The 27,869-nt window shown below is 43.1% G+C and overlaps 1 protein-coding gene and 1 long non-coding RNA gene across 8 annotated transcripts in view; one reads left to right on the top strand and one right to left on the bottom strand.

Moving 5' to 3' along the window:
* PPP2R5C (protein phosphatase 2 regulatory subunit B'gamma) overlaps window positions 1–27,869 on the top strand; it is a 131,742-nt gene that overhangs the window by 9,539 nt on the left and 94,334 nt on the right. For all 5 annotated transcript variants that reach the window (XM_027120584.1, XM_027120585.1, XM_027120588.1 and 2 more), the window contains one exon: window positions 4,388–4,550. In XM_027120584.1, coding sequence (XP_026976385.1) covers window positions 4,388–4,550 — 163 coding nt within the window. The remainder of the gene's footprint in view (window positions 1–4,387; window positions 4,551–27,869) is intronic.
* Window positions 1–27,869, bottom strand: part of LOC113627668 (uncharacterized) — a 31,950-nt gene that overhangs the window by 3,500 nt on the left and 581 nt on the right. For 2 of the 3 annotated variants that reach the window (XR_003435645.1, XR_003435643.1), the window contains exons 2-3: window positions 5,308–5,454; window positions 2,057–3,184 (exon numbers count right to left, since the gene is read on the bottom strand). This is a non-coding gene — a long non-coding RNA (uncharacterized LOC113627668). The remainder of the gene's footprint in view (window positions 1–2,056; window positions 3,185–5,307; window positions 5,455–27,869) is intronic. The other variant, XR_003435646.1, reaches the window with a different exon arrangement.

The raw sequence follows: 27,869 nt of genomic DNA on the forward strand, positions 1-27,869 counted from the left end.
TCTCATTGCAGTGGCTTCTCTTGTTGCGGAGCATGGGCTCTAGGCGCGCGGGCTTCAGTAGTTGTGGCCCGCCGGCTCTAGAGCGCAGCCTCAGTAGTTGTGGCACACAGGCTTAGTTGCTCCACGGCATGTGGGATCTTCCCGCACCAGGGCTCAAACCTGTGTACCCTGCATTGGCAGGCGGATTCTTAACCACTGTGCCACCAGGAAAGCCTCCTTTGCCAGTTTTTTAAATGGGTGTTTGTCTTTCTGCTGTTGGAGTTCTTAACGCAGGCATACCTTGTTTTATTGCACTTCACTTTGTTGTACTTTGCAGATACTGTTGTTTTTATAAATTGAAGGTTTGTGACAACCCTGTGCTGTCAGATGATGGTTGGCATTTTTTAGCAATAAAGTATTTTTAATTAAGGTGTGTACATTGTTTTAGACGTAATGCTATTGCACACTTAATAGACTACAGTATAGTGTAAACATGACTTTTATATGCCCTAGGAAACCAAACACTTCACGTAACTGCTTCATTGTGATGTTTGCCTTATTGCCGTGGTCTGGAGCAGGACCTGGAATTCCTCCAGTATCTCTGATATTGCCTGTACATTCTGGGTACTAGACCCTTATTACAAAAGTCACAGATATTTTCTCCCATTCCATGGATTGTCTTTTCACTTTCTTAATAAAAAGTGTCTTTTGTGTCTTTTTGTGTGTGTGTGTGTGTGTGTCTTTGATGCACAAAAGTTTTAAATTTGTATTAAGTCCAATTTATGTTTTTTCTTTTGTTGCTTGTGGTTCTGGCGTTATATCTAAGAACCGACTGTCAAATCCAAGGTCATGAAGATTTACCTCTGTATTCTCTTAAGAGTTTTATGGTTTTAGCTCTTAAATTTAGGTCGTGAATATGACTGGTCATTGATCTGTTTTGAGTTAATTTTTGTTTATAATTTTTGTTTATGTGTGAGGTAGGGATTCCCCCCCCCATTTCATTCTTTTGCACGTGGTTACCCAGCTGTCCCAGCGTCATTGGTTGAAGAGACTGTTCTTTTCCCACTGAGTGGTCTTGGCTCTTAATTCTGTTCCATCCATCTATCTGCATGTCTGTCCTTACGCCAGTACCACACTGCTTTGATGGAAAGGGGTGCCGCTATGGGGTTTCAGCTACTGGTTAGTGTGATACAGATAAAGCAGCCGTGGAGGGAGCGGGAGATGCGTTGAGTTCCGACTCCTCGCCTCGTTCATGTGGAATCGCCACCCGGGTGCCGCAGCCCCTTCACAGTTGGGCTTATTTCTAGTCGTTTTCCCTGCCACATCGGTGACTCGTCCCACCATCCGCCATCTGCGGGAGCCCGGGTTCCCAGAGACACCCCCCCCCCCCGCCCACGCGCCTCCACTTCCGGGTCTTGACCTCCTGTCTAGACAACCAAAAGCCTTCTTGTGGGCCCTTCGGCTTCCACACCTGAGCCTGAGGGCCTTTTAAAAAGGGAAAGCTTTTTGTGTCATCGCCCAGCCCGAACGCTCTCCATGGCTTCCAGCTCCTTCAGATAGAGGGGAGCTCCGTAGCTTGGGCGCCTGGGGCTGGGTCGGCTGCACGCGGGCTCTCAGTGCCGCGCGCGCACGCACGCACACGCACATACACACGTGCGCGCGCACCCACACGTAGAGCTCCTCCCCTTCGGGTCTTCGCACGTCCTCAGAGCAACCCTCAGACTTCGCAGGCGCCTCAGCTACGGGTCCCTGTGCGGGGGCGTCCCCTCGGGGTTGGCAGAGGGACGGAGTTACAGCCGAGGGGGCCAGGAGCGACGCCTGGGCAGCGGGGAGGGCCTCGCCAGGACCTGAGCGTGGAGAGCGGGCCGCCAGGCCCAGCCCGAGCAGGGAGGTGGTGACCACGGTTGCGGGAGTTTGGAGACAGCCCTTAAGCTAGAGGGGGTGATGGAGCCAGGTTTTCTTTGCTAGACGCTCACTCTGCCCGTGCCGTCCCGAGGAGAGCTCTCTGGAGGGAGGCCAGAGGGAGAGGCGGCAGGTGTTCGGGTAACTGTGTTGTCCCGGACGTTGGAAGCCTTACCTCAGCGTGCGCCCTGTGGTGGCTGTCGATACCCCTGGCCTCGGTCTGCTCCGTGTATTGGCCGGATCACCCAGTCCTAGTGCAAAAAGCTTCGTTCGGTAAGACGCACAGTCCATTCTCCTGTCTGGGTAGGAGCAGCGCTGTTGTTTTTGCTCATGTCTGTACCCAGCTGTTTGTCACGGTCATTATGTGCATGGCACTGGGTTCGGCATTACAGGAGAATAAAAAGGAAACGGACTTTAGTGTGCGGGACGTGTGTGTCTGTAACAACATTGGAAACGAGTACGTCTCCTAGGAGGGGCTGTTTGAGACTGTGGAGTAACCGCTAGGGCTTTCTGGGGGCATCTAGAGAAAGCTGTGCAGGATGGTTTTAACTTGGGGAATTCCGTGGAACAGGAGAGTTATGGATGGTGTTTGTAAGGAAGAAAGACCCACGCTTTCATGATTAGGTGGAAAGAACGACAGACATCGCGGTCAGAGCCCAAGAAAGCACATTTCGAGGAAGGAACTGTTGGCTGTAGGAGGAAAGGGAACCCAGGCCCTGGCTCACGGTTCAGAGTTCTGTCTGTGCGTGGCAGTATGGCTTCTTGGAAAACTCTTTCCAAATATCCTTAAGCACCTTATTAAAAAATAAAGCAGCTCTCACTTCTTAGTAAAAATCCCATTCAAGGATGAGAGCATATAGTTGGGGACTCAAGTCAGTGTGTCTCTTTGGCGCTCTGTAATCGGAAGGGGATTGGCAGGGTCGTGTTTCTAGGACGAGTTTGATGGGCTTTTTAAAAGAGCCTGTGTGCACATACAGAGTCCATCCTTGAGCAGACAGGAGAGTGTGGGAGGAGGGAGTGTGTTGCACAAAGAATCTTGACAGCGGACACTCACCTCTGTGGCTGTCAGCCGTCACTGCTGGGGCTGAGCACAGCCAAGCTCCACAGGGCTCCTGGGCAAGCTCGACCCGTTAGCCTGCACGGATGACAGGGGACCCCCGGCTCTGCTGCGTGTGCCCTCACACTCATCCACCGCCTCTGCTTGAGTGCTGGCAATGCTCCTCACCTTGCATGTCAACTGCACGTCGTGGGACAGCCTAGTTGTCACGGAGCAGGCTGGAGATGAGCACACAGAATCTGGAGCCTGGAGACGAATGCAAGGAAAGGCTAGAAACAAGGGCATTTCCTGTTGCTCAAGAGGAAAGCGCCTTTCGGTAGCCTTTACTGGTTTTTGAGGGCTGAATGTGAGCAAACAGGGAAAGCTGTCATTTATAAGGTATTCAACTATACTAGTTTCTTGTTGGTGCTGTACAAATGACCACAAGCTTAATGGCTTAAAAGAACACAAGCTCATCATCTTAGAGTTCTGGAGGTCAGAAGTCTGAAATGGGCTGAAATTAAGGTGTCAGCCTGGCCAGTCCTTTCTGGAGGCTCTAGAGGAGAATCGTTTCCTGGGCTTTTCCAGCTTCTAGAGGCCACCTGCACTCCTTGGCTCAGGGCCCCTTCCTCTGTCATCAAAGCCAGCAGCGTAGCATCTTCCATCCTCTGACCTCTGCTTTGTGGCCTCCTTGCCTTCTCTTGTCTCGCAAAGACCTGTGTGATTACGTGGGGCCCTTCCTGATGACCCAGGATCATCTGCCATCCCAGGATCCTTAACCTCATCACACCTGCCGAGTCCCTTTTGCCAAGTAAGGAAACATTCATAGGATCCAGGAATTAGGATGTGAACATCTTTGGAGGATCACTATCATCAACCTATAAGGAAGAAGTTTGAAAGAAGATATGGGAAATTAGGTGTATCTGTGAAGTCTCTTGAAATGTAGCATTGGTAGGGGTGGGATGTAGCCTCAAACTCCAGCAACTATAAGGGGTTGAGTTGTTTACAGTAGCGTGAAGGAGACTATCCCAGAGCAAAACTTGCATTTTTAAAAATTTTTATTTATTTTATTTATTTATTTATGGCTGCGTTGGGTCTTCGTTGCTGCGTGCGAGCTTTCTTTAGTTACGGCGAGCAGGGGCTGCTCTTCGTTGCGGTACTCGGGCTTCTCATTGCGGTGGCTTCTCTTGTTGCGGAGCATGGGCTCTAGGCGCGCGGGCTTTCAGTGGTTGTGGCACATGGGCTCCGTAGTCATGGCTCGTGGGCTTAGTTGCTCTGCGGCATGTGGGATCTTCCTGGACCAGGGCTGGAATCCGTGTACCCTGCATTGGCAGGCGGACTCTTAACCACTCTGCCACCAGGGAAGTCCAAAACTTGCATTTTTATGTGTATTTTTTGCCTATGCTAATTGTGCTATAAAATACAACCATTTGACGTACTCATTTGTTTTTGTTTTCATTTTGGAAACAGATTCCCAGCAGGAAAAACAGCCTTGTTGCTGCCCCGTCTGCAGTATCTAGTAAAGTAAAAGTGCCAGCCCCTCAGCCCGTAGTGAAGAAGGACAAACGGCAAAATTCTTCCAGGTTTAGCGCCAGCAACAATAGAGAACTTCAAAAACTACCATCTTTAAAAGGTAATTTTTATTATTCATCTTTCAAAAGTTAAAAGTTTCCCCATTTAGGGGGAAAGAGTAACTTTTTGATAGTTTGCTAGTTTCTTGTACCTTTGCTGTGTTTAAATTCTGTAGGGTTATTTTTTCTTTATTCAGTTTTTTTAGATTGAATGTCACTAACTTAACCAACTAATATTTCAAATTCCAGAGCCATTTAAGATAAAATTGTAATCATGAGTACATTACAGGTACAAAACACTTAAAAAAACACACACACACACGCAGAGGAAAGACTTTAAATCTTTTCCTGTTAATTGTAATTAAGCTAGCCAATTTTCTTTTAAGTAATTCTCCTCTTTCATTTGTCTTAGAGCTCCAGAAATTCAGAAAGGAGTAACTACAAGTAGAGTAATTGTAAAAACTGTGGTAGAAGCTCTTCATTATTCTGGTGTTGGGGAAGTGAGGGCTATAACGATAGTCCCCTATGGACTTGCTCCTTGTGAGTCATTTGGGGAGTACCTCTACCCAGGGTTTCCTACTTGAGACTAGTCAGGGAACAATGCTCTTTGCTTCAAACGTCCCCCCAAACAGCACAGCCACCCCTTTCCGTCTGAGGGTGTTCAATCCCTAAAAGTGCTCCTCTAGGAGATCTCGAAGTACATAAAACCTTATTGGGGAAATAGGGTAAGGACCCCAAAGTGAAATGTGAACCTCTGAACACTTTTATGTTTACTAAAATATAAGCCTAGTGTAATGAAACATCAGACAATTTTCATACCTTACATTCATAGCAGTGGGTCTTCTGCAGTCAATTTTCATCACGTATGAAATTGGAGCAGGAAGCTTGTCATCTCTACAGGTGTATTCCAGCGCCTTCCGCACTGCAGGGCAGAGAGCCAGAGCTCAGTGCAGGTGTCCGGGATTGCTGGACAGGGGGAGGGGTAGATGGAGAGAGGAAGAGGTGGAGGGATGGAGTAGTGGATAGAGGGAGGGATTTATGGATTCACGGATGCATTTCTGGCCCCTCACTTGCTAGGAATCCAGGCTCTCCTCTCGCTGCATTTTACAGAGCTTGTATCTGGCTTATATTTGGTTTAGCTTTGTAGTAGATGACATGCATATAGGTCATTTTTGAGGAGTCTCCCCTCCCAGATAGTCCATACCTTTCTGATGCTGTTCATTCATTCATCAGATACTGTGTGGAACACCTGGAAACCGGCCCTGCTCTCGGTTCGGGGGGACCAAGAGCCTGCTCTGCTGGGGCCAGCACCCTCGCCCACTGGCCTGCTGTCACCCCTCCCCAGTACCCTGAGGAGGCCCAGCTGCAACACTCAAATGTCTGGGGTGGAAAAGGCTTCCCACAGCTATTGCTGAGCCTCCAGGGTCCAGGCCCTGTCCCTAGTGCCCATCAGGGATGTGCTCTGCCAGGCAGAGCCTGTACTTACACTGTGCCCGGAAGGAGCACACCCACATATCCAGAATTTCCCACTGGTCAAGGCGTGCCCCTCACTGGCCTTGTCTGGTGCATCTCTATGCATGTTAACGTGATTTTGTCTGGCTCAGACAAGAAAGGAACTGATTGGAATTACATTAAAGGTATATTAACTGGGGGAAGATTCATGTTTTATGATACTCTTTTTCCATCTAGGAACCTGGTGCATCACCTCCATTTTTCGGGTCTTGTTTTCTGACTTTTTAGAAGGTTTTATGATTTTCTTGGGATTCTTTACCTTTGCATTAAATTTATTCCTAAGTGCTTTATAGTTTTTGTCACTCTTGTGATGGGGTTATATTTTTTTCATTTCTACTTCTAGTTAGTTCTTACCAATCTAATGACATGCTGTTGGTTTTTTAAATATTTTCTTATTCTGTCACCTTATCAAATTTTCTTATTGATCTTAGTAATTTTTTACTAGCATCTGCATATATAGTCCTGTCATTTGTAACTAGATACTTTTCTCTCTCTTCCAATATTTATACCAACACATACTGGTGGTTTTAATTTTATTATGCCGTTAGCTAGGACCAGTAACACAGAGATAACAGAGGTGAGAGCAGGCCTCCCTGTTACCTCCCATTTTGGTGAAAGGCTTCAGCATTTCCTCGTTTCATGTGAAAATGGCCCTTGGTTTCTGGTAAATCGCCTTCACCCAGCCTGCTCCTGCTCCATGGTTCACATTTGCTTGGCTCTTACCAGCACCACCCTGGCTGGTTGGTCTTGAGCTAGCACTGCTGCTGAATTTTATGAGGTGCCGTATGGTTTTTCTCCTTAAGATGTTAATTTAATAATTGCCGTGTTGATAGATTTTCTGGTTTTGAGCTATTCTTGCATTACTGAGATAAACCTCAATGTTGTCGCAGTATGTTATAACTTTTCTACGTGCTGGGTTCAGTTTATTAATTTTCGTTAAGCTGCTTTCATATCTACTGTGTGAAGCTGGGCCAGAGTTTTCTTCCTTTTTTGTACTACTGTATTTTGTCAGATCTAAAATGTGTTGATCCTGGCACTTTGTGATCTTTCCTGAGGATGGTCTGTACGTTTTTATTGCCACTCTCTCATGCTGCCATCCGATGACAGGGATTGTAAAATGCACCCGATTTTAGCAAAAACCAAATGTGGAATAACAGATGCATCTTACAGTACATGACATAGGGTGAAAAGGTTGCTTTAGAACTCAGCTGGGCCTAGTGCTTTGCTCAGTGATAAATCTGCAGATTCCTTCCACGTTAGGTCAGTTTAGAGTAGGTCACGTATTGAGTGGTACATTGTGTTCTTTAATGAATCTTTTAATTTCTTTTACCTCTGTGGTGGTGATGTCTCCTTATGAGTTCATTTATTCTTTTGATTATTTTGTTTTCAATATATTTCACTTCCACTTTTATCTTAATTACTTATCCTGTTTTGTTTTATTTTATTGTTTTCCTCATTTATTAAGTTAAATACAGAGTTCACTTAAAGCCGTGTATTCCTCTGAGTATAACTTCAGCTCTATCCATAGATTTTCTTTTCTTTTTTTTTTTCAAATCATAGCCTTTTTTTAAGAGTTTTATTGAGGCATAATTTACATACTGAAAAATTCACTAACTGTAATTGGAAATTTTGATTATTTCAATAAACATGTAGAGTTGTGCAACCATTACCACAATACAGTTTTAGAATATTTCCATCACCCATCAAAAAAATTACCTTATGCCCATTTGCCATCAATCCCCACTCCTATCCCCAGCTCCAGGCAACCACTCATCTGTTTTCTGCCTCTAAATTTGCCTTTTCTGCACGTGGCACATAAATGAAATCGGCAATATGTACTCTTTTACATTTGACTCTTAATATAATGTTTTTGAGGTTCCTCTACTTTGAGTGGTTTCTTTCTAATGCTGGATAATGTTCTCTATTATATGAATATCCTACATTTTATTTATTCAACAATTGATGGATATTTGAGTTTTTTTTTAGCTATTACGTATAACGCTGCTCTGAACATTTGAATACAAGTCTTTGTTTGAACATATATTTTCATCTTTCTTGGGGAGATACCCAGAAGGGGAACTGCTGGCTTGTGTGGTAAGTTTATGTTTAGCTTTTTTAAAAAACTGCTGAACTGTCTTCCAGACCATTTTAAGTTCCCACCAGCAATGTATGGGGTTCCGATATACCCACAGTCTTGCTAACACTTGTCATCGTCTGTCTTTTTGATTATAGTCTTTCTTATGGGTGTGTACTGGTATCTATCTTCTTATGGTTTTAATTTGCATTTCCCTACTGGCTACAGATATTAAGCATCTTTTCATGTACCTGTTAGCCATTTGTATACGTTGTGGGGTTTTTATTGGCTGTGCTGCGTGGCATGCGGGATCCAAGTTCCCCAGCCAGAGATCGAACCCGTGCCCCCTGTGGTGGAAGCGTGGAGTCTTAACCACTGGACCACCAGGAAAGTCCCTGTATATCTTTTTTGATGAAATGTCTATCAGATCTTTTGCCTATTTTTAAATTGCCTATCTTCTTATTGCTGAATTATGCCAATTCTTTATGTAATCTGGATATGAGTCCTTTATCAGGTATATTATTTACAAATATTTTCTCCCAGTTTGTGTCTTGACTTTTTACACTCTTTAATAGCGTCTTTGAAGCCCCCAAATTTTGAATTTTGATGAGGTCCAATTTATTACATTTTTCTTTTATAGATCTTGCTTTTGATGTTGTATCCAAGAACTCTTTGCCTAACTGAAGGTCACAAAGTTTTTTTTCCTGTGTTTTCTTCTAGAAGTTTTCTAGTTTTAGTTCTTATATTTAGGTCTGCGATCCATTTCAAGTTAATTTTTTGTGTAATGTGAGGTAGAAGTCTAAATTCATCTTTTTGCACATGAATATCCAGCTGTCCCAGCACCATTTGTTGCAGAAGCTGTTTTTTCATGGAGTTTCCTTGGTATCCTTATCAAAAAACAATTGACCACAAATGCAAAGTTTAATTTCTGGACTCTCAGTGTTATCACATCAATCTATGTGCCTGTTTTATGCCAGTACCACGCTATCTCATTGTGGTATCTCACTGTTGTTTCAATTTGCGCTTCTGTTATGAGGTCGGGGGCTTTTACAAATGTTTATTGGCCCTTTTCCGTTGGACTGCCATTTTCTTAATTTTTTTTTAAGAGTTTTTATTCTGGATATGAACTCTCTGTTGGTTATATATGTGTTGCAAATACTTTGTTCCACTATAGTTTGGCTTTCATTTTAGCCATTCTGGTGAGCTGGTTTCAAAGTTAACTGATGATGAGTGAAGTTAAGCATCTCTTCGTAGGTTTATCGTCTGCTCAGATATATTATTTTGTGAAGTTCTGGTTTAAGTCTTTGGGCCCTTCTTTCTACTAGGTTGTAAGATTTTATAAAAAATAGATTTGTAGGAGTTCAGATATAGGTCCTTTGTAGATATGGGAATTGCACATCTTCTTCTACTCTTGTGTCTTGAATTTTCACTCTCAAAGGTGTTAGCACTTTGAGAGTACTTTGATCTGTTTAATATATCTTTGCTTTCCACAGAGTAGTGAAGATGTTATCTTATGTCTGTTTTCCTAAAACTTTCTTTGACCTTTCGCACTGGACTGTACAGTCTATGTAGAGTTAAGTTTTGTTTCTGCTGTGATGCTAGAGGTCACAATTCCTTTCCCGTGCGGCTCTCCGTCTGGCACAGCACCCTTGTCGAAAAGGTCACCCTTCACTCACTGTGGTGTTATCTTTGTTGTGAATAAAGTACCATCACTGTGCGGACCCATTTCTGGGCTCTGTTTTGTTCCCCTGGCTGCCTGAGCCGTGTCGGGAGAACCACTGACACACCCTAGGAGGTCTTGGTATCTGGTAGTGTAAGTCCTTCAGCTTTTTCTTCAGAATTGCCTTGGCTCTTTTCATTTCTGTATAGGTTTTAGAATCAGTCATTTGTCCAAGAAGTCCTGCCTTTTAGTGGGGAATGGTATTTTAAGACCACAGTCTGGGTGCTAGGATTCTCGTTGCTATTGGAATGGTCACTGTTCACAGGACTTTTTAGTAGACCAAATTAGAAAATAGGGTTTTTTTCAGGATATAGCACATCAGGAGTTCATACTGATATTTTCCTTTCAAATGCAGGTTTGCAGGCATTTATTTAACTTCTGTCTTAAGTACCAGATAATTATTCATTTACTTTGTCCCACATTATACACAGTGTATTTTCAGAAAAATGATACCAACATTGTGACCAGTGTGACGACTGAAAGGTTAAAATTTTTGCATCTTTTCATTTCCTTCCCCCTCCGCCTTTTATATAGTTTAACTGCCTTCATTCTCAGAGCACATAGTCGTGACAAACTGTATTCTCTCCCTCCCGTCCCTGTTTACCCTTGTTCTCCATGGGAATATACAGCTGGCGCTCACCTCCAGTCTCTGTGCTGATACCCCTCATTATTTTGGTGTGAAGCGTCCTCTCTAGGACACTTTTATTTCAGACTTCAAAGAATGTCTGGATAGAAAGTCCTCGGTTCACGTTTTCTTTTCATGAGTATCTTAAGGATGTTCCTCCACTTCCGTCTGTAATAAAGCATTGCTGTCAGACTCTGATGTCAGTTTAATTTTCTTTATCTTACAAGTTACTTGGTCTGTTTGCTTTGATGCCTAAACAGGTTTTTTTCTTCTTTAAAGTCCAGTAATTTCGGAATATATCATTCTGGGTCGACTTTCCCACATACGTGCTATGTTCTTTAAATGTGTACTACCAAATCTCTTTTTCTTGGATTATTATTTTGAGGATTTGTTCTGTTCCCTTGCTTTCGTTTACTCCTGTGGAGACTCCTATTGTATAAATATTGAATCTTCTTTGCCTGTTTTTATGTTTGTTGTCTCCCTCTGGGTTTTTATCATTCCTTTTTGATTTAATTTTTTTCTCTTTTTCATGTACTATTCCCTGTAGGGCATTTTATGTTGTGCTTATTTGCTCTTGTATTCTTTTCAGTTAATCTTCATTTCCGAAATTATTTTTTCCGTTTTTTAATTCTTTACAGAGTTATTACCTATTTCTGAGTTTTTCTGTTAATATTCACGTAGTCCTTTGACATTACGCTATTCCTTTAATGTCTTTTGTCTCATCCTGAACTGTTAGGCTGTAGTTTTCAGTGTCCTTGTGGGACGCCTCCCTGTCATCCTTTTACTGCTGCATAGGTGTCGTTTAGTTCTTTTTCGCTTTCTCCTTATGAGAACTCCGTGTAGGACTTGACTTTGATCCCTCCTGATGCTCGCGTGTGTGTGAAATTAGAGAAGAGGAGCTTGGGCTCTAGAGCTCTAGCTTCGGTTATTTTTGTGAAACTTTCTAAAATGTGGTGGCTTACCTCCTGAGTGCCCTGATTTGGTTCTCTTCCCCTGCTAATATTTGGACCTTCTTTTTCCATTTCCTCTCCTGCCCCTCTGCTGTTCAGTCTGGATTCTCTTCCCAGCAGTTTCTCACCAGTGTGACCTAGTTCTGGAAGAAAGCTACGGCTGCTGAATTTTGAGGGTTCCAAGGGCCCCTTCAGTCTTGGCTGCGGGCTCCTTGCCCTCATCCATTGTGGGGTACAGACCCCTTCTGCTTTCAGCCGCTGTTCTCAGGTGGGTTCACCCGGCTCTCTGGTTATCTCAGAGTTCTCAGCTCCAGAGGACGCCCGTCGTTCCTCTCTGCCGTCTTCCCCCAGACACTGATAGCACACGAGCCTGTGGCTGCTGGTGGGCTCTCCTATATGCTCACGTGTCTGTGGGGACACATTTTCACCTAATTTTGTTGTAGATGTTGGCTGTGGGTGTTTGATTGTGCCTGCTTGGTTGCACTGTATGATTTTATGCAAGAATTTGGGGTGGTTAAAAAAACTCTTGCCACAATTTTTTCAAAATATCTAAAACTTGGAAGCAACCAGGATGTCCTTCAGTAGGTGAATGGATAAACAAACCATGATACATCCAAAATATGGCATATTATTCAGCAATAAAAAGAAATGAGCTACCGGGCCATGAAAAGACCTTAAATGCACATTACTAAATGAAAAAAGCCAATCTGAAAAGGCTGCATCCTGTATGATTCTAACTATATGACATTCTGGAAAAGGCAGTGGAGACAATAAAAAGATCAGTGGTTGCCAGTGGTTGGGAGAATGGGGGGATGAATAGACGGAGCACAGGAGATTTTTAGGACAGTGGAATTCTCCATATGTTACCGTAATGGTGAATACACGGCATTTTACATTTGTCAAAACCCACAGAATGCACAAAGTGAACCGTAACGTAAACTGTGGTCTTTAGTTAATAGTAACGTATCAATATTGGCTCACCAGTTGTAAGAAATGTGCCACATTATTGCAAGATGTTAATAATAGGAGGAACTAGGGGAGGGTGGAGACGGGTATGGGAACTCTGTACTTTACATTCAGCTTTTCTGTAAACCCAATAATTAAAGTCTATTAATTTTAAAAATGGCTGCCAGAGGCAGCGGGTGGGGAGGTAGGCGAAATGGCTGAAGGAAGTCAAATGGCACAAACTTGCAGTTAAAATAAGTAAGTCATGGGGACGTAATGCACAGCATGGTGACTATGGTTAATAATAATGTATTGAATATTTGAAAGCCGCTAAGAGAGTAGATATTCAAAGTTCCCATCACAAGAAAAAAAATTTTGTAACTGTGTATGGTGATGGATATTAACTGTTAACTAGACTTATTGTGGTGATCGTTTTGCAGTATATACAAATATCAAATCATTATGTTGTACACCTGAAACGTATATAATGTTTTATGTCAATCATACCTCAGAAAAGGAAGGCTGCCACTGCCATCTCTTCAGACTCCTCCATCGTTGAGTATCTGAATCCCAGTCTTTTTAAGTCCTCCATAACAGTATTACTGTTTTATTCTGTTGATGACCATTTAGATTTATCTACGTATTTATCATTATATTCTTCATTCCTTTTTGCATCTCAGACTTTCCATCGGAGGTCAAAACCTTGTTTGAATACATCATGTAGAATTTTCTTTAATAAGAGTCTGCTGGTGGTAAACTGTTTATCTGGAAAATGTCTTCATTTGCCCTCATTCTTGAAAGATAATCACTGAATATCTAATCGTAGATTTTTGTGTTCCTTCAGTACATTGAAGATAAGTATTTCATTGCCTTTTGACTTGCATTAGTATTGAGAAGCCAAATTCATTCTTATTCTTTTTTTAAAAATTTATTTTAGTTATTTATTTTTGGCTGTGTTGGGTCTTCATTGCTGCGCACGGGCTTTCCTCTAGTTGTGGCGAGCTGGGGCTACACTTAGTTGGGTGCGCGGGCTTCTCATTGCGGTGGCTTCTCTTGTTGCAGAGCACGGGCTCCAGGCACGTGGGCTGCAATAGTTGTGGCGCGCGGGCTCAGTAGTTGTGGCTCGTGGGCTCTAGAGCGCAGGCTCAGTAGTTGTGGCGCATGGGCTTAGTTGCTCCGCAGCATGTGGGATCTTCCCGGACCAGGGCTTGAACCCGTGTCCCTTGCACTGGCAGGTGGATTCTTAACCACTGTGCCACCAGGGAAGTCCCCAAATTCATTCTTTTTGAAAGTATTGTTTGTAATTTCTGGCCACTTTTCTGATTTTGACTATGACACTGATTTTTTTCCAGTGATTCCATTGCCAGGGGTCCAAGTATAGATTTCTTTTTTATCAGTCTTTTTTGCCATTCACTTTGAGTCTGTGGATTGTTATATTTCCTCAGTTGTAGAAAGTTCTCAGCCATTATTTCTTCAGTTGTTATCTCTGTATTAGTTTCCTTTATTTTCCCCCTTTGGCTCTAATCAGATGTGTATTGGAATCTTTCGTTTACTATCTTTCTTTAAGATTGTATTTTTCAACCTTTTTGTGACTTACCGTGCTATATTCTTTTTTTATTTTTTAACATCTTTTTTTTTTCTTGGTTGCATTGGGTCTTCATTGCTGCAGGTGGGCTTTCTCTAGTTGCGGTGAGCAGAGGCTACTCTTCGTTGCAGTGCGCGGGTTTCTCATTGCGGTGGCTTCTCATTGCGGAGCATGGGCTCTAGGTGCACGGGCTTCAGTAGTTGTGGCACGTGGGCTCAGTAGTTATGGCTTGTGGCCTCTAGAGCACAGGCTCAGTAGTTGTGGCACACAGGCTTAGTTGCTCTGTGACATGTGGGATCTTCCTGGAGCAGGGCTTGAACTCGTGTCCCCTGCATTGGCAGGCGGATTCTTAACCACTGCGCCACCAGGGAAGTTCCCCCTTTTTTTTTACATCTTTATTGGAGTATAATCTCTTTACAATGTTGTGTTAGTTTCTGCTGTACAACAAAGTGACTCAGCTATATGTATACATATATCCCCATACCTCCTCCCTCTTGAACCTCCCTCCTACCCTCCCTATCCCATCCCTCTAGGTCGTCATAAAGCATTGAGCTGATATCCCTGTGCTATGCAGCAGCTTCCCACTAGCCATCCATTTTACATTTGGTAGTGTGTATACATCAGTGCTACTCACTTCTTCCCAGCTTCCCCTTCCCCCCACCTCATGTCCTCAAGTCCGTTCTCTACATCTGTGTCTTTATTCCTGTCCTGTCCCTAGGTTCTTCAGAATCATTTTTTTAGATTCCATGTATATGTGTTAGCATACAGTATTTGTTTTTCTCTTTCTAACTTACTTCACTCTGTATGACAGACTCTAGGTCCATCCACCTCACTACACGTGCTGTATTCTTGATCAGAGTTTCACGTTATCCATGGTGAAGGACCAGTTTTCTTTTTAATTTTCAACCCACCATGGACTAGTACTTTCATAAAATAGAGTAAAAATAAGTTACTAGAAAAATGGAATATAAAATACAGCCACAAAGTTTTAAATTTCAGATATTCTTTTTTCATTTATGGAAGTTCTATTTTTAATCTGCTGTGTGACTTTTTAAAAATATTTTCCTATTGCCTTGCAGAAACCATCAAATTTGTCATTTCTTTTAGTCAGCACAGCTGCTTTATAGTCTGTGTGAGATATTACCAACATCTGAAGTCCTTGTCACATTTTGCTCATGACGTCTTATTTCCTGTGTACCTGACTACTTTTTAGTGTATGCTGGTCACTGTACTCAAATGTCTGAAATAAATTGAAACCTAGGATAAAAGTGTCTTCTTCAGCAGGGATTTGTTTTTGCTTCTGCCAGACAGCTGGGGTCACTACCAGCCTGAGAGTGCCATCAACCGCAGCACTAGTGTGTGACTTGTTAAATTAGCCAAGATGATTGTCCTGTAAAGTATTCCCCTTATTCCCTGTCGTTCCTGAAAATGGAAACCTTCTGTGGATAGAATATACCAGGGGTGGCGCTGTGTAACTCAGGAGACAGTTTCTTTATTGTGAGAGATGCATACTGTCTGGTGACTAGCAAAAGTGATGCTAGGTTTTACCACTGTATTATAGTAAGGTGGTGACCGATTGATCTCTCCATTGTACAGTATTTCCCTTTGCAATTCAGAAGTACCAGTGATAATCTACAAGGTATATTTTGGCACCCTGCCAGTGTCTGTTCCCCATCAACCAATGGAAATCCTATTTCCATTAATGCTTTCAGTCAACTCAGGAGAAAGACACTAAAGGTATAAGATTTAGAAACAAAGAGGTGAGATTGCTTTTACATGCAGATCTCATTAGATACCTGAAAACATCCAAAAAAATCAGCTGAAAAACTAGTGCAAACTGTAAGATAATTCAGGAAGGAAGCAGGAGGTGAAAGCAAGATGCAGAAATCAACAACCTCCAAATAAACAATTACCAATTATTTAGAAGACATAATGGAAGAGGAGATCCCATTTACAATAATAGCACCAATAATGAAATATCTGGGCACACACTTGCTAAGAAATGTGCAAAACCCACATGAGGGAAACTTAAAAACACCCCTAAAGGAAATGAAAGTGGCCTTGAACAACTACACACTACACTCTTAGAAAGGGGACTTGAACATCCTAAAGATGCCAGTCCTCTCTGGACATTTTAAAAATTTAATGGAATCACAACAAATATATACCAACAGCTTTTTTTTGCAATGAAATGAGCCAACTCAAAGTTCCTACTGTTTGTAATAATATCATTATTGTTGTCAATCATTTTAATATGATATAGCAATAATTACGTCAATGAAATTAGAAATAAAGATTTTCAGTGTAAGAGAAAGATAAAACTATGAAAATTCAAGAAACAAGTGAAAACACTACAATGTTATGAATGCACAACTAAAATATATATATACATATATATATATTCTAGAATATATGTTTATGTTCTAGCTCCCTCCACTGAAAGTACCTAAAAGCAACAGCAGTCCAGTAGCAACGACCACCCACTAGTACCCTGATTTTGGTCTCTAATATCATTCCCCACTGAAAGGAATCAGGGTTCGTTGAAAAACGGCTGATTCGAAGTCTGGGGCAGGGAAGGTACAAACAAGCCTGGGGGGACATCTTACTGTGTCACAAATCAAGGAAACAAAAATAAATGAGGCCATGCCAAAAAATACACAGCAGCTAGTCCAAGTATCACACGATGGTTAAAATTATGCACCTGAACATAAAAAAGAGTATGGGGGCTTCCGTGGTGGCGCAGTGGTTAAGAACCCGCCTGCCGATGCAGGGGACATGGGTTCAAGCCCTGGTCCAGGAAGATCCCGCGTGCTGCAGAGCAACTAAGCCCATGGACCACAACTACTGAGCCTGCACTCTAGAGCCCGTGACCCACAACTACAGAGCCTGCGTGCCACAACTACTGAAGCCCGTGCACCTAGAGCCCGTGCTCCGCAACAAGAGAAGCCACCGCAATGAGAAGCCCGCGCACCACAACGAAGAGCAGCGCCCGCTCGCCACAACTAGGGAAAGCCCACGTGCAGCAATGAAGGCCCAGCGCAGCCATAAATAAATAAATAAATAAATAAAATCTTAAAAAAAAGAGAAGAAAGTATGATTTTAGTAGATTAAAACACACTGACATCAATGAAACACATAATGATATTCAAAAAAGAGAAAGCCAAAAAAACATTTAGTTTTCACCATTTGAGGGAAACTTGTACCTGAAAGGCAAAGAATTAAGCTTACCCTCACTTTCCAGTAGGAGCTGTATGTCAAGATAACCAAATAGTTCTATTTGGCAAGAAATAGCTCTGCTTTTAGAAGAATGCCAGATTAAACGTTGAAATCTCTAGAGAAACTGTTGACTCAGGCAAGGATTATCAAGTGGTGTCTAATGCTTTAATGGAAATAGGAGCATGATTTAAACACCGTTTATTATTCCCATGGTTTTCAGCTGCTGTAAACCGTACTTTAATGTAAATCTTTTGTTGTTCACACTTTTGAACCTTTCCTTAAGCTGGAATCAAGGAAGGGAAGTACTGATCAAAGGCCACGCGTTTTCAAGAACCCTTTAGATGTGCTGTCCAGAGAGGTTGCACCATGAACACTTCTGCCCGGGGCGCAGGAGGTGCCTGTCTGTCCCATTGCCCCTTTCTAGTACTGAGGCCATTTAAATGCTTAAGTCATTCGTTAAGTGGAAAATAGTATTTCCTGTTTTTATTTTTTTAACGTTGAGGCTGAATGTAGTCTTCAGGCCCTGTTCGTTCAAAGGTTTCTCTGAGTTAGTCCTTTCTTTTAATATTTTCGGTCTGGAAGGTAGAAGTGTTAAATGAAGAGACCAGTTTTTTTAGGTGACTAATGAATCATGAACTTTGTTTCTTGAGGCCGTTCTCCTTGTTTTAGGAAAGAAAGGCCTAGGGAGAAGTCAAAGTTATAATGAAACAACTAGGGCCTAACGTTAACTGGAGACCCTGGGGCAGAAATTTAGAAATGCTCAGTGTTAGGCCATTTGGGAAAGAAGTTGTTACATTATTGTTCGGAGAACTTAACTGAATTTTTAAAAATTGGCTTTTGAGTGGCAGTTAAAAGTTTATATGTCTTGCCCTCCTTTTGTGCAAATACAATACTTCAACCTCATTCAAAGCAGTTTATTTTCTGATACAATTGAAAGTCTCGCCATACAAGTGATCATTTTTTACTGCTTAAAAATGAATTAGCATCTGTTTAGAGGAACTTTACCTCTTGCCCATTAATTGAAGAATAAAAATGGAATGTGAGAAGTTACCATAGTGCCTGTTCTAATTCTCATGGCTTCAGAAACTCAGCTTTCATCAGTCTTGTTCGTGCCACGTTTGATTCTGTGTCTTCTCTTGACTGCCCACAATAATGGAAGGAAACTTTCATCTTGGTGAGGCACGTGCCAGTTCACAGCAGATATTTACTGACCACCTGGGCTGTCTGGACTGTGGGGAGGTGGTCAGGACAGTGACAGTGACCAGAGGTGGCCCTTGCTCTGAGGGAGGCCGCAGACCTAGACCCAGACCCTTGTTCTGGCGGTAGCTGGGGAGCAGAGGTGCCATGGATGCTGCTCTTGTGAACAACTGAGAGCTGGTCTCGTGTCAGCCTGAGCCCAGCCTCGAGCCACAGCCTGGCCCTAGGGCGGCCTCCTGTCCGCTCTCGTCAGGCCACAGGCGTGGCTTTTACTCCAGGGTTGGTCTCAAGCCTCTGCCTGTCACACCCTGCAAGCCCCTTCTGGGAAGAACCCAGGGAGCTGGTTTCAACTGGCAGCTGTAGTCTTACGTTTCATGTCTAGCTCAGGCCTTCCCCAGACCTCACCTGGATTTCTGCCGGCACCTTACATCACACACAGACGCACACACTTTGCTTGCGTGCCCTTGCCCACGCCCTGCTGGCTCTGCCTCCTCCAGTGTTTCCTGAGCCACCCTGGCTCAAGCCTGCCTTATCTTTTTTCCTAAATGGTGGTAAAATATACATAGCATAACATTTATCACTTTAACCATTCGCAAGTGTACCATTCAGTGGCATTAAATAGATTCACGTTCAGTGTGCCCATCACCACTGTCTATTCATCGTCCCCAACAAAAACTCTGTGCCTGTTAATACCTCCCTCTTCCCCTCCCCCAGCCCCTGGCACCTACCATTCTACTTCCTGTCTCTGTGACTTTGACTCCTCTAGGGACCTCCTATGAGTGGAATCATACAGAACTTTCTTCCTCATTTTTAAGGCTGCATAACATTCCATCGTGTGGGTGGAGCACCTTTTATCTGTTCATCATGATGGACACGGGGGTTGCAGAACACACCACACGCTGCTCTGTCTAAAGTGTCACTGAGGGCAGAGGCTGTTTTGGTGCCCAGTCTAGCATCTGCCACGGATCCCCGAGACACAGGTTTGCTGAAGGAATGAAAAGCCCTCTGGGCCCGTCTGCCTGTCCTTCCCACATCCTTCCATTTTCTCAGAACTGTTATGGGGCTGGAACCCCTCCCAGGCTCACGGCTCCCTGCGCCTTAGGTTCTTCTTTGTGAAGTGAGGTTTGTTGCTAATAGTCAACATGAAAGCACTGGCATGTCACGTGTGCTCTGTGTACTTTGTGTGGGTTTCCTACCTTCTCAGAACAAGGAAGGGGGTGAGGACTTGCTTTGGCTTTAAAGGTTTTCCAGCCTAACTGTGGCAAGAACAAAAATAAGCAAAGGTCTCCCAACAGCGCATTCGGGGCAGATTTTACACCGTCTACTCCGCTCGCCTCCGCTGGCCTTTCCTGGGATAAGCTTGTCCACCCTTTTAAACCACTCGCAGGACTCACTCAGATCAACAGGGCAGCAGGCGCCTGTCCCTTTGACCTTGCTGTTGGCAAGCAGAAGTGCCCTGGCAACCTTTGAACACAGCTGAATGCTAGGTATCTTTGATCTGCCTAAGGAAGAAGTCTATTTTAAACTGTAAGCGAAGCCAAATTTTTTAGGTTAGATATCCTACCCAACAAAATGTACATCACCCATGCCCGTGTAGTTTCCGGTTAAGTGTCTGCTCTGCCAGCAGTGTCAGTGCCTTGCAGTTATGACACCACAACTCTCTGGGCTCAAGACACAACCTTCTTTTTTTTGTTTGTTTGTTTGTTTGCGGTACGCGGGCCTCCCACTGCTGTGGCCTCTCCCACCGCGGAGCACAGGCTCCGGACGCGCAGGCTCAGCGGCCATGGCTCACGGGCCCAGCCGCTCCGCGGCATGTGGGATCTTCCCGGACCGGGGCACGAACCCGCGTCCCCCGCATCGGCAGGCGGACCCTCAACCACTGCGCCACCAGGGAAGCCCCCAAGACACAACCTTCTTTTAATGAAAGAAACTGTAAACCTTCTTCACTAAAATATGAGCATACTTAATTTGCCCGTAAAATTGCCCGGGGAGATGAAAATTAAAACCTTCAGCCGAATTTAGAAATGAAAATGTGAAAGTTTTATTCAGAAATGCTACCTACAAATGGCAGTTTGTTTTTAAATAAAAGCCCAAATAAAGTGACAGAGGAAGCAGAGAATAAAGAATAACTCCTTTTCAACCTTCATCTTTGTGCAGTACAGAGATGCTTGTGTTTGCGTCCTTGACGGGTGGACGCACTGAGAGCTGTGGTCTGTCTGCCCACTTTCGGTTCTGGAAGGAGCTCTGCACTGAGCCCAGAAGGGTGCCTTTCCTCCGAGTCAGCTCAAGCCCTTCAGAGCGGCAGGAAGGTTGTCATGGGAGAGTCCAGAAGCGTGGCTGGAGGGTGCCATGGGGGGCACGAGGGCTGGGCACAGACAGCAGTGGAGGGTGTGGTGGGAGCCTGGATGGGGGCTCTGCATGCAGGGGGTGGGACGTGTCGTTCTCCAGGTGGTTAGATGGCGTACCCCTCTTGGTTACGCGCCACGGGGACGGGGTATAAAGAGTGGTGAGGGAGTTTTGCAGGATCAGAACTGGGTGTTACTGCTTGATTCGGCCCTTCATTCAGTCAGTTTGATGGAACGCCTGCTGTGTGCCAGGCACTGTCCTGAGGCTGATGGGGAAGAGACCTGTGGCCCAGAGAGGGGAGAGGAAGACTTCCCAGAGGGGTTAGTCCAAGCAGAGACCCCGTCAGTGGCTCTGCGGCACCCTCACACTGCAGCCCCAGGGTCGAGACCCTGCTCTTCAAGTGCTACAGTGTCCACTGCTTCCAGCACCTTCCCTATAATGGCTGGAGCAACGTGCGGTGGGATCCTCCTTCAGTGGCAGCTGCCCCCTCCTGAGCTCCCCACTCCATCGGTGACGTTTGTGCCTTCTAAAAGCCCTGGCGGTGGGGTGATCACAGACAGCCCCTTTACAGGCGAGGAAAGAAGAACCAGCCTGGAGTTACTGAGGGCGGGCGGCCTCTCCCTGAGTAGGCGGTGAAGACTTATGCCCAAGCCAGTGATGGGGCTGCACGTGAGCCTCCTCCAGTGTGTTTGCTGAGTCCTTGTTTCATCCGTGAGGAAAGTACTCTGGCGGCTAATTGAACCTCGAGAGCTTAGATGAGCCTATTGATTCAGTGCAAACTTGCAGTAAAAATTTAAGGAGTCCGTAATGGATTCTTCAAGACGGGGAGTCAACATCCTGTAATTTGTTGGTTCAGTTTGTCATGCCTAGTTTAGGCTAATTTTGGTTTGTGTGTTTTTACATACTTGATCTCATTTATGCATCACCATAAATTTTTGCATCATATTTCCTGGGTTCCCATCACAGCCCTTTCTCTGTTCTTAGCCTGTGCCTGAGAGGCAGCATTCACTAAGGGATTCTCTCTGCTGTAAGTTAATCTACATGTCTTTTTTAAAATTATTACTTTTAATTTTCATCAAAGTATTGTGTGCTTATTTTAGCAATACTGAACAATATAGAGAAGTTTCAGAAAGAAGAACTACCCATAACCATAACACTCCACGGTGACTACTGTTGATATTTTGAGAGTGTTCCTTTTTATGATCATACTATTTCTGAAAAATTATACACTGCCCTTCTCACGTATATTTTTACTTTACACATTCATAAATATTTTTGATGGATGTGTAATATTTCACTGTGTGGGATAATCCCTTTGACATTAAGGTTGTTTCTGGTATTTTAGAATCATAAATAAAAATGTGATGCTCTCAAAAAGAATAAAATACTTAGAATTAACATAGGAGGTGAAAGACTTGTATGCTGAAAACTACAAAACATTGCTGAAAGACATTAAAGAAGACACCAGTAAATGGAAAGCCAATGTGTGTTCATGGATTGGAAGACTTAATATCGTTAAAACATCAGTACTGCCCAAAGAGATCTTCAGATTCAATACAATCTCTGTCAAAATCCTAACAGTGTTTTTTTACGGAGATAGAAAAATTCATCCTAAAATTCACATGGAATCTCCAGGGACCCTGGATAACCAAAGCAATCTTGGAAATGAAGAACAAAATTCTTACATTTCCTGATTTCAAAACTTACTGCAAAGCTGCAGTAATCGAATCAGTGTGGTACTGGCATAAAGACAAACACATACACCAATAGAGTAGAAGAGAGCCAAGAAATAAACCGTCACAGGTATGGTCAAATGGTTTTCAACAAGGGTGCCACCCACTCTGGGAAAAGGACAGTCTGTTCAACAAATGGCGCTGGAAAAAGTGGATATCCACATGCAAAAGAATGAACTTGGACCCTTATTTTACACCAAACACAAAAATTAACTCAAAGTGGATCAAAGACCTTATAGGAAAACATAGAGGAAAAGCTTCATGATGTTAGATTTATCAATGATTTTTTAGCTATGACACCAAAGCACAGGCACAAAAAGCAAAAGTAGATAAATTCGACCACATCAAAATTTAAAACTTCTGTGCAGCAAGGGACACAATCAACAAAGTGAAAAGGCAACCCACAAAATGGGAAGAACTATTCAGAGATCATCTATCTGATAAGGGATTAACGTCCAGAATTTATAAAGGACTCCTACAGCTCAACAAGAAAACAAGCCGTTTAAAAAAATGTGCAAAGGGTAACTTCCCTGGTGGCGCAGTGTTTAAGAATCCGCCTGCCAAATCCACCTGCCAATGCAGGGGACACGGGTTTGAGCCCTGGTCCGGGAAGATCCCACATGCCGCGGAGCAACTAAGCCTGTGCGCCACAACTACTGAGCCTGCGCTCTAGAGCCCGCAAGCCGCAACTACCGAGCCCGCGTGCCTAGAGCCTGTGCTCCGCAGCAAGAGAAGCCACCACAGTGAGAAGCCGGCGCACCTCAATGAAGAGTAGCCCCTGCTCGCCGCAACTAGAGAAAGCCCGCAGGCAGCAATGAAGACCCAACGCAGCCAAAAAATAATTAATTAAAAATAATAATAATCCGCCTGCCAGTGCAGGGGACACGGATTTGATCCCTGGTCTGGGAAGATCCCACATGCCACAGAGCAACTAAGCCCATGAGCCACAACTCCTGAGCCCGCGTGCTGCAACTGCTGAAGCCCACGCGCGTAGAGCCCGTGCTCCACAACAAGAGAAGCCACCGCAATGAGAAGCCCGTGCACTGCAACGAAGAGTAGCCCCTGCTCGCCGCAACTAGAGAAAGCCCGCGTATAGCAACAAAGACCCAACGCAGCCAAAAAAAAAAAAAAAAAAAAAGTGCAAGGACTTGAATAGACATTTCTCCAAAGAAGATATACAAATGGACAGTAAGCACATGAAAACATGATTAACATCACTAATCATTAGGAAAATGCAAATCAAAACCGCAGTGAGATACCACTTAACACCCACTAGGATGGCTACTATCAAAAAACAGAAAATAGCAAGTGTTGGTGAGGATATGGAGAAATTGGAACCCTTGTGCACTGCTGGTGGGAATGTAAAATGATGCTGCCACTATGGAAAACAGCATGGCAGTTCCTCAAAAAACTAAAAATAGAATTACCATACTTTGCACTTTTGGGAATATACCCAAAAGAACTGGAAGCAGAGACTTAAATAGGTATTTATATATTCATATTACAGCAGCATTATTCACAATAGCCAAAAGGCAGAAATAGCCCAAGTGTCTATCAAGGCATGGATAGAACAAAATGTGGCATACCCCTATAATAGAATATTATCCGGTCTTAAAAAGGGAAGAAGTTCTGACACATGCTACTACATGGCCGAACCTTAAGGACACTTACGCTGAGTGAAGTAATTCAGTCACGGAAGGACAAAAACTGCATGATGCCATTTATATCAGGTACCCAGAGTAGTCACATTCATAGAGACAGAAAGTAGAACGATGGTGGCCAGGGGCTGAGAGGAAGAGGATGGGGAGGAAGTGTTTAATGGGGACAGATTGCCTGCTTAGCAAGATGAAACGAGTTCTGAGGATGGATGGTGGTTATGGTAGCACAACAATGTGAATGTACTTATGCCACTTAGAGCTGTACACTTAAAAATGATTAAGATGGTAAATTTTATATTATGTATACTTTAGCACAGTTTTTTGGGGGTTTTTTTAAAATTTATTTATTTATTTTTGGCTGCGTTTGGGTCTTCATTGCTGCGCGTGGGCTTTCTCTACTTGCAGCGAGCGGGGGCTACTCTTCGTTGCGGTGTGCAGGCTTCTCATTGCGGTGGCTTCTCTTGTTGTGGAGCAGGGGCTCTAGGCGCACAGTCTCAGTAGTTGTGGCACGCGGGCTCAGTAGTTGTGGCTCGCGGGCTCTAGAGCACAGGCTCAGTAGTTGTGGCACACAGGCTTAGTTGCTCTGCGGCATGTGGGATCTTCCCAGACAAGGGCTCGAACCCGTGTCCCCTGCATTGGCGGGCGGATTCTTAACCACTGCGCCACCAGGGAAGTCTCAGCACAGTTTTTTAAATAAATATCTTTTAAAATGTGATGCTCACTCATGGCTACTGCATTTTTGGAATGGACTCCCAAAAGTTAAATTACATAAACAAAGGATCTTTACATATTGCCAAATTATTTTCCAAAAGGATCAGAATAATTTATAGATTTGTTGGCAAGGTTACAACATGCCTTTACCAGTATTAATTATAATTTTTTAAATTATTGCTGATTTGCTAGGTGAAGAAATACTTTTTTCATATAATTATTGAGCGGTTATAGTTCTTTTGTAAACTGAATCATTTGAACACTGAGGTCTCAGTGTTTTTCTAATTAATCGCAGTATATTATTAACCTCTTGTAGTTATAGCATTTATACTTCCTTTTGATTTTTGGAGGGAACATACAGAAATTTGTAAATTTTTTAATGTGAGGAATATCCCCTCAAGGTTTGTCCAGTGTTTTTTAATCATCCTTTTCTGGCTTGAGAATTGATATACTCACTTCCCTTTTCTTCCCAAAGCTGTGGGGATTTGTGGGGGGTATGATTTGACTTTTTAAAAATTTAACTGTGTTTGTTTTTTTATTTAACCCGTCTCAGATTTTATTTTGGTAAGACTTAAATTGACTTCTGCCCACATATAGCCAACCAGTTGTCTGAATAATCTTCCCCTTTCCGTGGATTTGAGCTTCCTTCCTTATCCAAATATTACATTTGTACAGCTACACTCACTGTTTTGGGAGCTGTTGCTGTCTGTTCCAAGACCTGTCTCTTAGGCCCACATCACACTGTCCTTCGTTCATAAGCTTTATAGTTGGTAGGACCAGCCTTTCTCATGAGAAGTGTTCTCATTCTTCATGCTTTTAATTTTTCCAAGTGAACTTGAGAATTATTTTGTCAGATACCCAGAAAAATAAGGAGACTCCTCTGAATTTTGAATGGAATTGCTTTAAAACTATAAATCAATTTGGGGAAGTGTTAACATCAGCTTATTTATAGTACGTATGCTTCCAGTCCCGAAACACACCTTATCTTTATTTGTGCAAGTCTTTTTTTTTTTCCTCCATATTATTTATCTGCTTGTTTGCTTATTTATATTTTAGAGTATGTTTCATGAGTGATTTCCAGATCACAGACTTTGAGTCCTTTAAAGAACTACTTTATATGCATAAGGCTTCAAAACAGCATGGGGGAAAATCACTAATAAAGTTGAGATCCTTTGATCTGAGATCATTAGGGAAAATACATCAACAAGTGTCTTCACTTTTTCTTTGACTTTAACCTGTATATTTTATACAAAGAGTCTAGGAGTCTTTCCGTGTTACTTCTGCATTCCACTCAACAGCACAATCTTAGGACAGGCACATTTCCCCATCTCATCTCATATGAAGTATTAAACTGTTTGAGAACAGGTCCCTCTCTTTTTAAAGTAAGATCTACAGTAAGCATCTGCTTCCTGACCCCTCACAGAGCCCCCTGCAAGCCTCGATCCTTAATGCTGAGTTCATCTGGCACCATTTCCTGCGTGAGGAGGTGATAGTTCTGGGAGAGCCATCCTTGCGCATCTGATGCACCCAGAGGGTCAGCAGCCAGAATCTCAATTCACAATACCTGACTGGGAACACAGGCTGTGCAGACAGCAGAGGAGCCAGGCAGGTGGGAGGCCCATCACATGACACCCGCTCCCCATTGCTTGTTGTCATTTAATTCATGGCCAGCTTTGGAACCCAGCAGCTTCCTTCAGCTCTGCGGACGGGGGCAGGGGTAGGATTTGGTTTGCTTTCATTTATTTTCTTAATGGCTATTGATACACATAGTAAAACCTACCTTCTTACTAATGTAGGGGAACTTAATAAGCACCCCCAAACGATTGTAACACTTCATTTGCTCATTGAAATGTGTGGAGTGCCAGCCCACAGATGTACTGCTAACCCCGGTCCATTTCAGGTGTTTCTTACTGTTGTGTATTATGTTTAGAAACCAAAGGGCTTTTTGGTTCTTGTTCACAACCTGGGAAAGGGGGGGGTGGGGGGGGGCGAGGGGCGTTGTGTGAGAATTTATAGAAAGAGAAGACATGGTTTGGACAAACTTAGTTGTGTGTGTGTGTGTGTGTGTGTGTGTGTGTGTGTGTGTGAAGGAGTGAGTAATTTTTTTCAGTTCTGCCTGGCAAAGAGGTTTTTCTCATAGCTTATTCATTTTCATTTGGAGCTAGTAATAGCACTTCTTTTTGTAGGGAATCATCTCTCCAGCACACACGTACACCCCCTCCCCAGGCCAGGATACTCCAATTCAGAAATGATGTCCTTCTTCTTCAGCTTTTCACATTAACCTTTTTTGAAGATAGGAAATTAAGATCTGAATAATAGCTTTTAATACTAGACCCATTTTAAAAAAAAGTGAAATATCTTTTTTTAATTAAAAAATTTAATTTAAACAAAACGTAAAAAATTAAATAAAAGTGGTATGTTGACATCTTTAAGGTACAAAAATAAACACTTGCATTCTATTTTATGACTTTAACTTTCACAGCAGGGGGTATAAATAACTTTAACTTACAGCACTTTCTACCTATTAAATTTAAAGAAGCTTTCATTTTTCATATAATTTTTTAACTGAATTTTTCCAATAAAAAAATTAGATCCCGAAAAAGGTGTTTGAAGATTATTAATTCGTAACTTGGTAGTAGGAAAGGTTGAACAAGAGTCCAAACTGATGAATTGGGATTGTGTAATATTTGGATAGCCAATTTGCTTTAAAAAAAAACAAAACTAGGTTGCCAAAATACTAAATATGATACAGATATTTAAAGTAATTAGAATAGAAAATAGGAGGTGGCCAGGTGGGTATAAGGTACCAGTGAATTTGGGGTACCAGTTAGAGAAATGCTAAAATTTAAAGTTCATGTAGACACACATGCACACTTTTTTTTTTTGTGTGTGGTAGCTCTCTCAGAATCATGTGTTTATAGTCTGGCCAGGGTTGTGGCCTCAGTCCTGCCCCTTAAGAAATGGGATCTTTGCCTAAAAGTTATTGAGAAATGAAGACTGCAGAAAGCCAAAAAATGTCCAGGCTTTTCATGCACACTGACAGCCAAACAGAATGCTCTTTCCATTTGCAGTTTTTTTAGTGTCATTTTAAGTTGCAGCTTCCGGCCAA

This window comes from Aethalodelphis obliquidens, unplaced genomic scaffold, assembly GCF_003676395.1.
Source record: "Aethalodelphis obliquidens isolate GAN/ISIS:26980383/991018 unplaced genomic scaffold, ASM367639v1 scaffold21, whole genome shotgun sequence".
NCBI lineage: Eukaryota > Metazoa > Chordata > Mammalia > Artiodactyla > Delphinidae > Aethalodelphis > Aethalodelphis obliquidens.